Here is a 14,913-nt window from a genome sequence, read left to right on the forward strand (position 1 = left end):
GGCAGGAGATGTGCATGAAGAGAGCGAACATTCAAACCACGTGACGGCCATTTAAGCTATGATAACAAGGCTCATGATGTTCGTCAGAATTGGGGTTATCAGCGTTGAGTCAAAAGAGCTGAGGATTTGTATCAGAGGAACAAACTGCAGTTATCACAGGGCCGGGCTGGATCCTAAGAAGACCAACCCAGAAGTGGGACAACTCCTCCTCGCCCGAACTTTGGCAGGAAAGATGAGGCTAGTTTGGGCAAAATTTGTTTCCTAACGGATGGTGGTAAAGTAGAAAGGACAGTGTCCCAACTGTTTCGCCAACGACCAATTCTAAGTAGTACTAGCTCTTTGCGCAGATGTAGCAAGCAACCAAGAGGAGGATGCACTAGTACCGGCCTTTAGAGTAGCAGAGGCCTTAAGATCATTAAAGCGATTAGAGAGAGTGTGACCACTAGACAAAAGATTAAGATTTGAATAAACTATTACCGTGGCTATTAAGAGCTCTCTCAATTCTTGTACCCCATAAGGATCCGATAATCCGTACTACAATTGGGACCATCATCGATCTCGCACAATTAGCTTATCTCCGACAGCAGCCGAGCCAAACGTTCCCCTAGAGACCCTTTTTGCATCAACTGTCAAGTCGACTAACAGCAGCAGGCGAGAGTAGCTGAAATCGGCCTTATGATTCTTTAGAGTGATTAACTCGCATTTAAAGACCGCAAACTTCGCGTCCTGAGTTCACGAAGCCATAACGCTTCAACCGACCGCACGCACCACATTCGGAAACAAATCAGTAGCTCCAATAGCAAGCCCGTGAGAAGGACATCTTTATTGTCAGCAGGGGCTTCGCAACACGCTTGACGCATCGACGCCACTGTGGCTGGTCGACAATCCACTAACTGACGAGTGGCAGTCCGTTACCAGCCACTTACAGCTGGGGGCATTGGCCTCTTTGCAACCAGCTTCTGGCCCCACAGGGTAGTATTCGGATCAGCTTTCGAACCCAGGAGAGCTCTAAAGTACTCCAAGGAGTACGGGAAGGCTAAGGGGAACAAGGCAGGAACCTGGGGGAGGATTGACGCTGTATCAGCATAGGGTTCGGCACATGGCACAAGTTCTCATGAAGGAAGTTAGGGATAGTGCACAATAACATATAATATTCGGCCTAACGAGGCCCAAGTCGCTGTATAAGCTGAAGAAGGTAAATAATATTAGGAGATATTTGAAGTCTGTCACGACCTACAGGACCCACAAGTATAAGAAGCAGGGTAAATGCAAAAAAACCAATGAAAGGCATGAGATAAGTTGGTCCGAATCAGCCAATGAAACGCAAGGAAAAGTATCACGGGAAGTGCAAGGCAGGCCTCAAAGACGCCATAAGACGAAGGAATGATCCTGAGTAAGGTAGATATATTTTTTGTGGAAAAGGGGGCGAAGAACTCCCCAGTCGGTAATACAAACAGCTGTCAAAGCCAACTGGTGACCGCAATGCTCCTGAATCTGTGTGAATACTGTTTCCCAGATCGATAAGCCTTGATCCGAGCCCATTCCAGTAAGGCTAAGAAATTCGTCATAGGGTCTCTCTTCATTTGCCTACATTTGCCATAATACCTAGCTCAGCACGTCCTTGTACAATCGGGTAATTAGGCTTATGGCCCTATCCGAACGAATTCGCGGCCCCTAAACATTGAGCCGACACAATAATAATAAGAACAACAATAGTAATAGCAATAGCATATGTGAACGGACTAGGTGAGCCGGAAAGACACTGCATTTGTGATGCTTCCATAGAGCCGGTTATATCGTTTCGTTATTCTTGTTCGCAGTCATGATTGCTAGAAGGGCTCTTGTTTTAGGGCTAGTTGCTCGCTGTGAACTACCTTGGTAAGTAGAAGTCTTGTTGCCTGCAGCAATAGAAGACCTTTACTGACAATACTAATTTGAATATAAGTAGCCTAGAGTTTCCAGGGTTTGCGTGACGATTCCGCAACCTTCTGAGATTGGTTCAAAGGTAATGACCGGGTTGCAGGACCTGAGGGACTGGGGTCCTCATACAGCTGTGTATGTGATTCACTGCGGCCACTAGTTGTTGGTTGACAACTGTTTCTATTGCTGATCAAGGTGTTCTCATCAAAGGTCTTGTGGATGGGCAATTCTACATACATATTTATATTCGAAGTCGTTGGGGTGCCTGCCAAAGTCTTTTGGTCCTTCCAAGCATCTTCGTCACCGTCCTCTCTGGGTGACAATGGCGATTATCCTTACATCCTCTGATTGGTCACTGTCTCGGAGTCATTTTTATAAGGACGAGTTTGGGCGGCTCAACTTCGGACATTGGAATTTGGGTATCTCTGGCGAGATAACGGGCGACTAAGAGGTGTGCATCGGCCGTGTAACGCCCATCGTGCACTTCACCATGGGCGGCGCCGTGTTCAATGAGCGTGCGCAGATTCTGGCGTCGGACATTGGAGAGACGCCGGAGAAGCCGATCCCGGGCCTGTGGGGTGCCGGTGAGATTACCGGCGGTATTCACGGCGATAACAGGTTGGGCGGGTCAAGCTTGCTTGAGTGTGTTGTTTTTGGACGAATTGCGGGTGAGGAAGCTGCTAAGACGGCGCTGGTTAAGGAGTAGGAAACTCATTCAGGGTTTATTGATGAAGATTTGGACATCATTGGCTACTTAATTGCTTCTCCGTATATATTGGACATTTTGACTTGCCATCAAAGTATATGCTACTCCATTACTTGTGTGATGCAGTTCATAGTCCTTAGCTCGGATCCAATTCCGGTCACAGGTGAGGTTTATAAGAGCCGACTATGATCTGCTTGAAAATTGTTTACCAGAAATCTCAAGGGACAGGCACTTGAATAACCATCCCGAGGAACCAAAATTCTGTAAAACAGAAAGCAAAATTAACCAGCGAGATGGTCACTGTCAAGGTGCAGAACAGTTTTGTGCAAAAACTTTTACCTGTCTATTGGCGGTTTTCTTCATGACAAGTGGACTCTCAATTGGCTCCTTGCTGCACCGCTGCTGGTCCACACTTCTAACCGTAACAGGTTGGGTGTCACGACCGACAGCAAGTATTAGGCGGGAAAGTCGTATCAGACTCAAAGGACCAATAAAAACGCGGTTCACGCGAGGTTAGAGACAACCAAGAGCAAACAAGGGGTTTCTGACGAGCGGTTGTCAGGGCTTAGGAATCACTAACAAAGGATCGTCAGAGTAGAATCACTGACAAAGGAATGGAAGGCCCTTGGTAGAAGAGACAAGAAAGGATTCTGAGTATATATGTAGATAAATTCCTCTCAGCAGGATAGGGGACAAAAGGAACTCACCAGTCAGCAATACCACAGTTGTTCAAACCAACTGGTGACCACAGTGCTCCTGAGTCTGTGTGAGAACTCCTGTCTCTCAGATCCATATACCTTGAACCAAGCCTGAGCCCATCTCAGGAAGGCTAGCTGGGTCGTCACATTGGGTTATCTTCCACCCTGTAAGTACATCAAACTATGACGGTATAAGTCACTAGACCTAGTATCAATCCATTTAATCGCTTGAATTTTGTAGTTTGTTGCATGCAACAAGCCGTGAAAAAGTACCTTAATAGACAAGTAGAGAGAGAGATAGCAGAACGTGTGTAAGTTAGCGTTGATCGGTATGGCTATTTATGTCCATCTGAAAATAGCGTAACTGTGACGATTCCACAACCTCCTGAGATGGGTTCGAAGGTAGTAACCAGGTTGTAGAACCAGAGGGATTAGGGTCCTCACACAGTATTGTACGTGGCTTACTGCGGTCACCAGTTGTTGGTTGAGAACTGTTTCTATTACTGACTGAGGAGTCCTCATCATTGTTTCTGGGGGTGGACGATTTTTTGCAAATTATATTCGAGAGTCGTTGGTATGCCTACCCTGCCATTCACACTATCGTCAACCAAGTCCACGATTATCGTCAAGGGTAGAGATCAGTTATCGGCGGTTCTTGGCGTCGATATCTTTCCCTGACTGTGATTGGTCAGTCTCCAGATTCCGCTCAAAGCTACCTTATTGGTTTTTCTTCCACTGCTGCGGAGCGGCTGCTGGTCCGCACCTGGGACGTAACAGTAACATATATTTTTTACGCTAAAAGACGACCCCTTGCCTGTTGTTATTTTGGTGGCGGTGCAAATGAGGCTTGGTTTCTCTAGCCACAAAGTTGGATTTCCCGGCTTTCCACATTAAGCATTACACATCCAAGTGCGTAACATTACTGTGTCTGTCGAGTAGCACCGCCTCAGCAACATGGATCCATACTAGCACCGGACTGGGCAGCCCAGTCCCAGCCCCCAGCCTTGGGCGGGCACTTGGGATTTGATCGGTTCTGGTTTGCGCTGACCAACCACCTGCTCGCTGCCGTTCTCTCACAGGAGGGAGCCCACGATGGCGGCCCACTGTGCTTGCTGGCGTTGTGTTGGCGTTCAACTTGTTAAAACTTGGCGCTCGATTTGGCGCTCATCTCCGTGCCAACTAGGCTGGCAGCGGACTTTATCTGCCATGATTTTCTCCTCTGGCCAGGAATCAGACTTTTTCCAAAAGTGTTCTCTCTCATCTGTTCCGACCACCATCTTTCGACTTCCCGATGCCCTTCTTTGCAAACACACCTGAGGCCCGGCTGGGCCGCACCGATTCCCTTGACCCCGAAACTACGTGCAGAGGTATAACCTCCAGTGGTCGCCCCTGCAGGCGCCCTATTGCTGGTGACGGGAGCGTCTATTGTTGGCAACACAAAGACCAGGCCCACGCCACCGCTGTCCAATCTTCCGGCAGACCCGGGAAAAGTCATGGGCTCATCCCCGAGCACCGTTCCAGTTTAGACACTCTCGCCGAGCGACTCGGTCTCAATACTTCTGAGTCCGAGAAGCCTCAAAAGTCGACCTGGTCATCAAAATTCTCGAAGCGGCCAACCCAGGGAGCACGGGAACCGACCTTCTTTCGCTGCTGCTGCTTTCACATTCCTATTCCCTTTGACGACATCCTACCTCCACCACGGCCAGCGTCCTCCCACTCCCAACCGACTGGATCCACACACCCAAGACCAAACCAGCATACAGCGAGCTCTTCCCCATCACGGCCAGGTCGTGCGTCTCGTCCCGATTCTGCTGATTCAGAGACTGCTCAGCTCATGTCTTTGATTCCGCGCGATGCTTCACCTCAAACTGCCTCACAGCTATTGGCTGAACTGGCCAAAGGCTTCTCCCCGCAGGATGAACCAGGATATATTTATATTTTTTGGCTGACTCCTGAGTCTCACTCATCAAGTTCATCTGCTGAGGCAGTGCGATCACTGCTTGCCCCGCCAAGCACGCCAAACCGCCATGGCAGACGAGCAAGCGACAACATCGTCGAGGCATTCGCCCGCTCCATGAAGCTGGATGACGACAGTGATCGCGCAAGCGAAAAGAAGAAGACTATCCTTCTCAAGATTGGTCGTGCCAATAACGTTCAGCGCCGTCTGAATGAGTGGCAACGACAATGTGGCTACAACCTTTCTTTGGTGCGATACTATCCATATGTTTCGTCCTCTACAGGCAATAACCCCAGCAGTGGTGATGATAGCGCGGTGCCACGCAAGATGCCACATAGCCATAAAGTTGAGCGCCTTGTGCACATTGAGCTTGCTGGGAAGGGCATGAGGGTTGCTGACCGCGGAAAGTGCGAAGCCTGTGGCAAAGAACACCGCGAATGGTTTGAAGTAGAGGCGACAAAAAGTGCTGTGGCGTATGTGGATGAAGTTATCAGGAGATGGTCGGATTGGGATGAAGCGCAAGGATCATCATGATTTTTGTCATTCCTTTCCTAGCTTTCCTGTTCACTTTCGCATGGCGATATGTTTTGTTGGGCTCATCTCGTTGTATACAGGGACACGATATTCACATATCTCAACAGATAACGGGATGCGGCAGATCTTTATACCTAACTTGACAGTTTCAACGTTGAATGGTGGTGGCTTGCACTTCCCATTTTTGGACAATTCCACAATCGGATGTCCATGTAGGAATTTGCAGAGTCCAGTTTAACACATGGAGTTCTAGTGCTTCTGATCGCTTTCAACTACTTAGCCTAAACATGCTGACTCAGACATGGAATTGAGCCCAACGATGCCGTCTGCCAACAGCTTCCCATTATACATCATACTTACTCGCCGTCCAATGATTCCGTCGCCCCCCAACTTCGAGGGTTAGTGAATTACCTTTAGGCAGTGCTATCGTTGCTTGTGATAACGACTGACTTACCTCTCGTGTCAGCCTAAGGTAAATTGTTGCATAATTCCGGATTGAGAAACTGAACTGTTAAATCACCGGAATCACCGGTTTTAGTTATTGCTGTAGAAGAAAAGTCTAACCAATGTTCTCCAAAACACTACGAAACTGGACTAGACACCTGGAGGAAGGCATCTACTAGATTGAGATGACCGAATAATTGTCGATATTTCTGTTTCTCTGTCATTGATGTCGAAGCGCCAATGCCCATGTTTTGATGACAGAGAAGATGACGATAAAGTCGAAGGAGAAGAGCAATTGTACAGAGGCAAACGAAAGTTGGAGGGACATATGTGTAGCTCGACTGCTGGATGGCACATTGGGGTTGAAGAATAGGAAACGGCCCAAATTGCAAGAACTTTTAGACGAGTAAAAGTCGAAGCGTGCCTCATACGGGGTTTTGAGGGCGAGTTTGAGGTTCTTCGCGACATATAATGCGCGAGTGGTGATGGAGTGGCTATCGGTTAAGTGGTAGCCGGGGTTCAAGCGAGAGGAGTACTTCGCAGCTTGACGTAAATGTGTCGGAGACACGAGGTTTTATAGTCCAAGAACCCCCTCTGAAGAACTTCGATACTATTTCGATATTTTAAGTAGGTAGGCACTGCAAAAACCCATTGCAACTTCAGGGGCCGGTGGTCCCAAACGTTATCAGCTTACGTGTTATAAGTACGATTTATCTGCTCATCGTGTTGTTGGGACTACCTCTCGTCTGTCTTGGCGTCTCAAGCGGCCTTGGTCGACAAATAAATGTATGACACTCGGCGTCTTTGGCCCCATAGCATGTTCGGGGCCGAAACTCAGGAAGTGTCAGGCTGTTAACAGGCTGGGCTTGGTACGGCTGCCAGCGGCGTAAGAAGCATGGAAAATCAAGACTGCGGGGCGGCTATCGATAATATATAAGTGCTGCGGAAAAGTTGACGCACACAGCCAATCAAAAGGCTTATTTTGGAAGAGAATTTCCTATTCGGTCCATTATGTCTTGGCACCTGTAATCGAGCACGGACCACACTCTGCTTTTGGAGCTTGGGCGCTTGACCAGTTGAGCATGTTTGAGCGAAAACCTCAACGGCCCGCTGACGGCTGACCTACGCGTGTCCAAATCGACGGCCCAGGAACGCAGGCGCCACCTCATCACCCAGTCGAGCATATTTGTCGCATACGTGACTCTGACTTTGCCCATACTTCCCGATTTCTAGTGCGACTTGTTGAAGGGAATTATAATTGAATCGAATGTTTTGTTGAGCTGCCGAGTCTTCGAGTCTGCCAGTGTTTAGGTACCCGACAGCCGATCAAGATGGTCAAGCTCAACAACCTACTTCAGTACTTCTCTTTGGGCCAGTCATCCTTCCAATCCACTATGTTGGCCAGCAATTTTACTGCTGTCGCAATTGCTGTTCATACGCTTCCTGTTCTCCCTTATTCTTACTCCGCCTTGGAGCCTTACATTTCCTCCCAGGTAATGGAGCTGCACCACTCCAAGCACCACCAAGCCTACGTCGACAACCTCAACGCGGCCCTTTCATCCTACGTCACTGCCCTTTTGAACAATGACATTCCAGCCCAAATCCGTCTTCAGAGTATTATCCGCTTCAATGGAGGAGGACACATAAACCACTCCTTGTTCTGGCGAAATCTGGCTCCTTCAGAAACGCCCGAAACCGATCCCGTTGCTTCAGCACCACGGCTGGTTAATGAGATTGAGAGAACTTGGGGAGGTCTAGACGAGTTCAAAGAAACATTTGCACAAACTGCATTGGGTATCCAGGGCAGTGGGTGGTGTTGGCTGGTGGGGAAGCAGAACGGTCGTGGCGGATTGCAGTTAGCCATAGTGACAACAAAGGACCAGGACCCTATTGTAGATGAGGGGATGAGGCCGCTGTTGGGAGTGGACATGTGGGAACACGCTTATTACCTGCAGGTATGTCCAGTCTTATTAAGGCCATGTTTCAATATGTTAGCTGACCTCTGCTGTTAAAGTACCTCAACGGAAAAACGAAGTATCTGGAAAACATTTGGAATGTCATCAATTGGAAGACAGCTGAAGAGCGGTTTCTTGGTGCTTCCAAAGAAGAAGCCTTCTGAATCATGACTCTTCTAGCGGAGCGTTACTCGGCACTTTGCAACAATGGCGCTTGCGGCAGATATTCCGGTGCCGTCAAAGTCATCGTCCTCTTCCATCGCCGTTTGCATCAGCTCAATGTCTGTTTCAGGGAGGTGAAAGTTCTCAATGCTTGGTAACACGTCCACAGATACTGTACCTCGCAATCTTGTCTATGTTGACGACCAGGTCTTAGAGCCTTTCAGTTCAGCAATGTAAGCAACGCCTACGGCACTAGGGATCTTGGCGCATCCACGTAGCAAGTGTTCTTGTGCATTTTTGTTCACAGGAGGTATGTGATATCGCTTCGACTTTATATGCATATCAAGATCAGAAAGATAATAGATGTTATCCTTGTCTGCCCCTGTCTATCCGCAGAGCTATTGATAATCGCTCTCTCCGCGTCTGCTCCACTTTTCTATATGACAGGGTTGGGTCGATCTCCTGTGACTGCGAGTTGTGTCTCTGTTCGAAAGTCAAACATACAACGTTCGTTCCGTGACGACAGTGACTTGCAGGTTACCTGCAGCGGAGCCGAACCTGACTTCTCATATAATTACTTCGCCTCTGGGCAGCCCAGTCTATAACAAGCATGCATTCCTGTCACCTTTGGATCAGGTATTGTGGTAGAAAGTGAGGGCACAACACTTACAGTCACGCTGTAACACCTGGAGATAGTCTGCTGAACATATAATTTCATATGGGTGTCTTTTGAGTGTTTCATTACTGCAATATAGCTCATATGCCAATTCGGAATTACTAATCCCACCCACACACGCTCTCTGTTCAATGATAACCATTTTTTGCCCAATGTTTTGCATGTTACAGCTCGTCGATCCGGAAGACACCTCTAGAGCCCACATGCTCTGACACCTCATACGAAGAGAAAACCTCAAGCACAGCCAGGTTCTAAGCTGTTGATCATCTTAGGTATCCAATGTCGTCCTAGCAAATAACTCAAAAAAAAGTATCGATGCAAGTTCCCGAAGGTTGATGCAATGTAGCAAGCAGTTTCTGTGCAAGTCTCGGCCTGTCTCATGTTCAGGTTGCCTCCAATCTTGTCGAGTACAGGTATGACAACGCTCATGAACTTGATTCCCTTAGAGTCCTCAAAAACACTAGTTTGAGACTCGGACGACGACTGTGCTGCCCATGGTCTTTGGCTCGGCCTTCCTTTGTGGTCTCTGTGTTCCCTAACTACAATACCGGCAATTATGGCCAATGCAATGAGGCCATGTTGAGGATCAAAGTCCCACACACAAACTTGTTTGACTGTCTTGTACCACAAGAACCAAGAGTCATGTTCATGATATCCATACCCTTTATGACGAATGGTTGTGGAAGCATCCTCTGACAGCCTGACACGATCTGCCTATTGCCAATCAATCACATCGGCATTCACACAGACTGGAACACGTTGGCCACATTAACTGCCGATCCATTGAGTTGGACTTTTTCGACTGTCAATAAACATATAGGTCCTTCTTCTGAGGATTATTCCGCCATCCACTGACTTCGGAGCATCCTTTGCAGCTTCTCCTGCGAAACTCGGTGAACTACATATCTGAAGCACCTCGCACTCTCTCTTCCTTTATTATGCTATCTTCATCATGGAACATCAGCGTCATCAGCATTGGTTCAGACTCTCTCCCATCTTCAACCATTGGACATCTCGACAGTGCCTCCACGCTAGCTCCTCGCTTATCTACCAAACCTTTCTTATCTTCGACGGTTACGGCTATCTCATCAGGCCAACCTAGCTTTGTTACATCCGGACCGTCATCTAACTCTACCCATTTCGGGAGTTATACCTACGGTCCTCCCGCTCCTTCCAGTAGTCCCTCCCAACATCCTCAAGGAATCATCATTGTAAGCAGTATGCTCGGCAGCACCGCCAGTCGACCCCGCATCACCCACGCCCCGAACACGTCCAACACCTTTACTGGAGTTGCAAATGTTAGCATCGAGAAGAGTGAGGACAGCATCAGCATTGCGTCGCACTCCTCAGCTAGCCCTATATCAACACCAGCACAGAATATCAGTCAGCTAGACCTCGGGGTAACCACAACAGATGCTGAATTTTGGCCCACAACATCTGAGACGCAGGTGTTTCCAAGCAATGACGTTTCAAAGGGGATGACCGACACTGTTCAAACAAATGGTGCTGGCGGCACTGTTTCACAGGCGAAGATCTCGTCGATTGCTACGCCATTAGATCCTTTGGATGAAAGTTATGGGCTCTACTATTAAGCAATATTCAGTCGTCATAGGCTGCAGCGAGACTCTGGAACCAGCATCCGCACCTATCACGATCTAAACCCCGGTGCGGATTTTGTGTTGTCGCTGGAGACATCTTTTGTGGCACCAAAGAAGGCTAGAGTGGACTATGATCAGTGCGATCCGCGTTGGCCGTTTGAACGGTATGACCATAACGGCGTGGGCACGTCGATTGAGAGCGTATTGGTTCCTGCTGCGGAGAGGGAAAGGTTGTGGAAGACCGCTATTGCTGTACATAACTTCCACGACTGGAGTGGGTCTCCTAAAAACTTGACTGCCAGCAAAAGCATGCTAAGGGAGTTGCTCAGCGATGTAGTGAACAAGGGTATAGGAGAAACTATTTCCAATGTCGCTGGGTATTATAACATCGGAGATGGCCCAGAGCTTATCGGCGTTGTGGCAAGGTTGTTAAGGAAGCCAATAGCGCCTAGTTTGCTAAATAACCGAAGGATCAAAAGAGTCATGTCAATCCATCTGAGTGAAAGAGTTGTGGAGAAGACAGCAAATCTTGATCAACTTAGGAGTAAGGTAGCTACGTAAAAAGGCCTTAGCATGATGTTCCCTTGGACTTGAAACACTCTAGCACACCGTTTCTGTTGGTGACCACAGTGTCTAGGCAAAGTTAATCTCTTGTTTGGAGACGGGATTCCTTTGAATATGGCACATACTCAAGTCGAAAATGGCTGTCGGCCAACTGGCCTGGGCAGCACCGGTGCCAGGATTGCACTTGCACCACAGAAGAGCGGGAGTGATACCGATGGTAAGGCCATTAGATGGGCTGTTGTTACTGCACTCCAGGCATTGATTTGGATCGCCGAAATGTGGCCTATATGTCGTTTTAGTCATTATAACCTGAGAGTTCGACTCACATGGTTGCGCGAGGAGATCTTACCCTGACCCTGTAGGATCCTCCTGTAGCCGTCCATAGCTGTTCTTGATACAATTGTTAAGATCCAGCTTGGAGCACTTATACTGGCCAGTGGTGGTGCGGCAGTTGGCTGTTAACATCTTGCCGCTGACCTTGATCGAGTCACCCAAACAAGTTGCAGCAAAGTTCCCAGCCAACGCTGGTGAGACCAAGCCGAAAGCTACAACCAAAAGAATGACTTTCATTGTTGAAAGCCTAAGGAGGTGTGGCTCCTTCAGTAATTGAAGATCTCAATCAACCATTTTGTTCTATATGGCCTTTACGTCTCCCTTATATCTTCCAAATCCTGGGCGCTGGGGAACGCCAACACGTCCATGCCAACCTTCCGGGAATGAATGGGATGGATATTCGATCCGCCAACAGATTTGGACGGAACTTGACGTGCAATAACTTATTGCCTGAATCGTGACAAGGTCGCAATCGGAGCAAACGGGGTTCCGCGAGACACGGAATACATATTGTTAATACAAGATCTCTCTCCAGTGTGTTACAATCTAACTGGCCCGAGGTGAAGGCAGCCCAGAAGGTCAGATAAAAACTGGGGATGAGGCCTAGTATAGATTCGGGGCTGGACTATTGGCTGGCAGAGGACAGTTCGTCGTTATCTAGGACTTTAACGTCGGCAAGAACATGTCGACATAGGCAAAGAATACCCCCTTCAATGGCTAATTTTAGCTACTCATTGTTATCTGGAAGTCTCAGAAGTTAATAAACGAGTCCGGATAAAAAGACATGCTTCACGAAGTTCCGGTTATCCTATCCGCAATTCCGCATGTACAGGGCTCACTGCACAATTTGATTGGCGCAGCTTGTTCAAATATGTCCTGAAATAGGGAAAGCAGTTGGTGGTCAGAAGTCAGTCAATGGTAACAGGTCAAGTAGGCAGGAGCGTTTGTGGGCTGTGGACTCTCTGTGTACTTGTCTCTGTAGTTGAGTGACTCCTTCGTCCTAAAGAGCCAACTGTCGCTTGGTGTCTGATATCGAGCCAATATCCAGTCTCAAAGCCTCAAGCCACAAGGTTGTCACAATATCGCACTGGCCGATGAGCTGGCCGACCAGTGGTCCTGCTTTCCTTTGCACACACCGAAAGTAGACGCCGAGGCTTGAGGAAATCGCTTTTAAGATGCTAGTTGCCTGGAAGAAGGAGACTCTACTTGGTTCTCACTCATCCTTGCGCTCTATTTCAGATAGCATGCCAACCTATAACTGTACCAAACAGTCTTTGGCCCAGGGCCCCAGTGGCCACAGCCCATAGAGCCCATAACCTGCCAACGCTTTAAACCATGTAGTACGTAGGTCCATATGTACCGGGTCGATACACCAGGGATCGGTCTTGGTTGCCTGCCGAGGCGATCTGCCCCACCTTTGGGTACCCCACACTTTGCCATCACAGGATGTTGCAGGTAGGGAGGTACCAAGTCTTCGCAACGTCAACAATTCAGGCTCTCCTTTCCTAAGGCAGAGACAGCCCACCGGAGTCACCTACCTTACTTGGTTCGTTTTTTGCTAATACTGAAGGGGCTTTACGGCTTTTGGACCGGACTGTCGTTCTAGGCGGGTAGATGAATGAAAGATTTCCCGGCAGGCAATTATAAGAGGCAGAGCATCATCGCGAGCTGCCCCTTATGCGAGATGCCGCTGATCATGAAAGAAAAGATCAGCAAATTTTTCTGCCGACGGATGAGACCCCAGAAAGAAACCGATAAATGCTTCGGCTGACCGTAGATACTTTGGACCGAGATTACAAGTAACACGATGGGCTTCAGCCTCGAGGTCGCTTGCCTGGCCAGTATTGCGGCTCCGGGCTATTTTCCTTGCCCTAAGACGCTTCTTGAACGGCCATTAAAATTACCTGTCCAACAATGACGAAACTGGACAGAGCTAGGTAGACCTCGGGTAGACCTCGGTCTGTTGTGTACGGAGTACTGAGCAGCCTTTTTGGCAGGTGGGCCTTCAACTCAAACCCCTTGTCGCAGTTTCTTCAGAGCTGCCCGAGGTTCCAGAGGCGTGGGTATGCCAATTGTCCATTGCTATCACAAACAACAACATGCCAGTGGCACTGCCTACACCCATTTCCTAGCTGTCGGTTGCAAGTCCAGGATCACGGTTACTTCACGGCCCATCATAATGCCTCGCAGATACTCTATGCCAGATCACACTGATAACCCAGTGTCAGCTTATGAAGACAAGGTTCCGTTCTTGGAATACCCTTCGACAAGGAGAGATGATCCGACAAGAAAACAATGCCTAATTTATTTTATTCCTGGCAATCCTGGTCTCATTGCTTACTACGAACCCTTTCTCAGCGCACTCCGAAAACTACTTGATGAGGTCGAAGCACGTGCAGACTGCAGCCATGCCTTCACCATCTATGGCCGCAATCTCCTAGGCTTTGACGACGGCGATCACTTCCCGCTGTTTGGGACACCAACCGGCTATGGAGATGGTAGCAAAACTGAACCATTTTCCTTCAAAGACATCATCGCATCTGCCTGTGACTGGGTACGTGCTGTGGATGTAAGGCTTCCCCGCCATCCCGACGGAAGTCTCAGGCACTATGATGAAACGATCCTTATCGGACATTCCGTCGGCGCCTACATCGCTCTCGAGATATTCAACCACCATCATGCAGCGTACAAGTTCCCCGAAATTGTGGATGATTGGGCCGGTTTGAAGCTTAAAGCTGGCATTCTGCTTTTCCCCACCATCTCGCACATAGCAAGGTCGAGTAAGGGATGGAAGCTGGACTTTATCCGACGAACTCCGATTCTCAACTGGCTGGCCCCCTATATTGCGAAAGGCCTCGTCAGCTTGTGGCCAAACTGGGCGCTTGAGGGCATTTTGAGATATGCCTTGCGCATGCCTGACCATGCCGTTGCTGCTACTATGCGTTTCCTGCGGAGTCACGATGGAATCCTTCAGGCCCTGCACATGGGCAGGGATGAAATGATGACGATCACCGAGGTGCGGTGGAGTGATGATCTTTGGCAGGTCCAAGATGTCGACCAGCGACTAAAACAGAGGACGAAGTTTGTCTTCTACTACGCCAAGTCGGATCACTGGGTCGATAACAAGTCCAGGGACGAGTTCATCGAGCAAAGGATGAGAGATGTGGAGAACAAGCTTGAGTTCATCATTGATCAAGATGATATCCCACATGCATTCTGTCTGAGTATGTTAGCACCTAGTTCGTCCTATTCTAACTCAACAGCAACCAGTACTGACGGTTTTGTAGATCACAGCGAACAGGTGGCCAAGAAGGTAAAGGGCTGGGTCGAAAACATTGCCGACTTGACTCCATCTGCGTGACGAAG

General features: G+C 48.6%; 5 protein-coding genes across 5 annotated transcripts; 4 read left to right on the forward strand and 1 right to left on the reverse strand.

Annotated features, from left to right (window-relative positions):
- Positions 1-2,410: 2,410 nt before the first annotated feature.
- On the forward strand, positions 2,411-2,626 carry CTHT_0068690 (uncharacterized protein; the record flags this gene model as incomplete). The annotated part of the gene is made up of 1 exon (XM_006697093.1): positions 2,411-2,626. One exon carries the CDS (start codon positions 2,411-2,413, stop codon positions 2,624-2,626), a length of 216 nt encoding a protein of 71 aa, XP_006697156.1.
- A 1,989-nt stretch (positions 2,627-4,615) lies between these two features.
- Positions 4,616-5,815, forward strand: CTHT_0068700 (uncharacterized protein; the record flags this gene model as incomplete). Its single annotated transcript, XM_006697094.1, has 1 exon — positions 4,616-5,815. One exon carries the CDS (start codon positions 4,616-4,618, stop codon positions 5,813-5,815), a length of 1,200 nt encoding a protein of 399 aa, XP_006697157.1.
- Positions 5,816-7,590: 1,775 nt separating this feature from the next.
- Positions 7,591-8,378, forward strand: CTHT_0068710 (uncharacterized protein; the record flags this gene model as incomplete). The annotated part of the gene is made up of 2 exons (XM_006697095.1): positions 7,591-8,214; positions 8,274-8,378. The coding sequence occupies 2 exons, from the start codon at positions 7,591-7,593 to the stop codon at positions 8,376-8,378; spliced, it is 729 nt and encodes a 242-aa protein (XP_006697158.1).
- A 2,840-nt stretch (positions 8,379-11,218) lies between these two features.
- On the reverse strand, positions 11,219-11,679 carry CTHT_0068720 (uncharacterized protein; the record flags this gene model as incomplete). Its single annotated transcript, XM_006697096.1, has 3 exons — positions 11,219-11,283; positions 11,340-11,497; positions 11,564-11,679. The coding sequence occupies 3 exons, from the start codon at positions 11,677-11,679 to the stop codon at positions 11,219-11,221; spliced, it is 339 nt and encodes a 112-aa protein (XP_006697159.1).
- A 2,047-nt stretch (positions 11,680-13,726) lies between these two features.
- On the forward strand, positions 13,727-14,908 carry CTHT_0068730 (uncharacterized protein; the record flags this gene model as incomplete). Its single annotated transcript, XM_006697097.1, has 2 exons — positions 13,727-14,771; positions 14,835-14,908. The coding sequence occupies 2 exons, from the start codon at positions 13,727-13,729 to the stop codon at positions 14,906-14,908; spliced, it is 1,119 nt and encodes a 372-aa protein (XP_006697160.1).
- Between the last annotated feature and the right edge of the window lie 5 nt (positions 14,909-14,913).

Source organism: Thermochaetoides thermophila (genome assembly GCF_000221225.1).
Source record: "Thermochaetoides thermophila DSM 1495 unplaced genomic scaffold scf7180000011822, whole genome shotgun sequence".
In the NCBI taxonomy this organism is placed as follows: domain Eukaryota; kingdom Fungi; phylum Ascomycota; class Sordariomycetes; order Sordariales; family Chaetomiaceae; genus Thermochaetoides; species Thermochaetoides thermophila.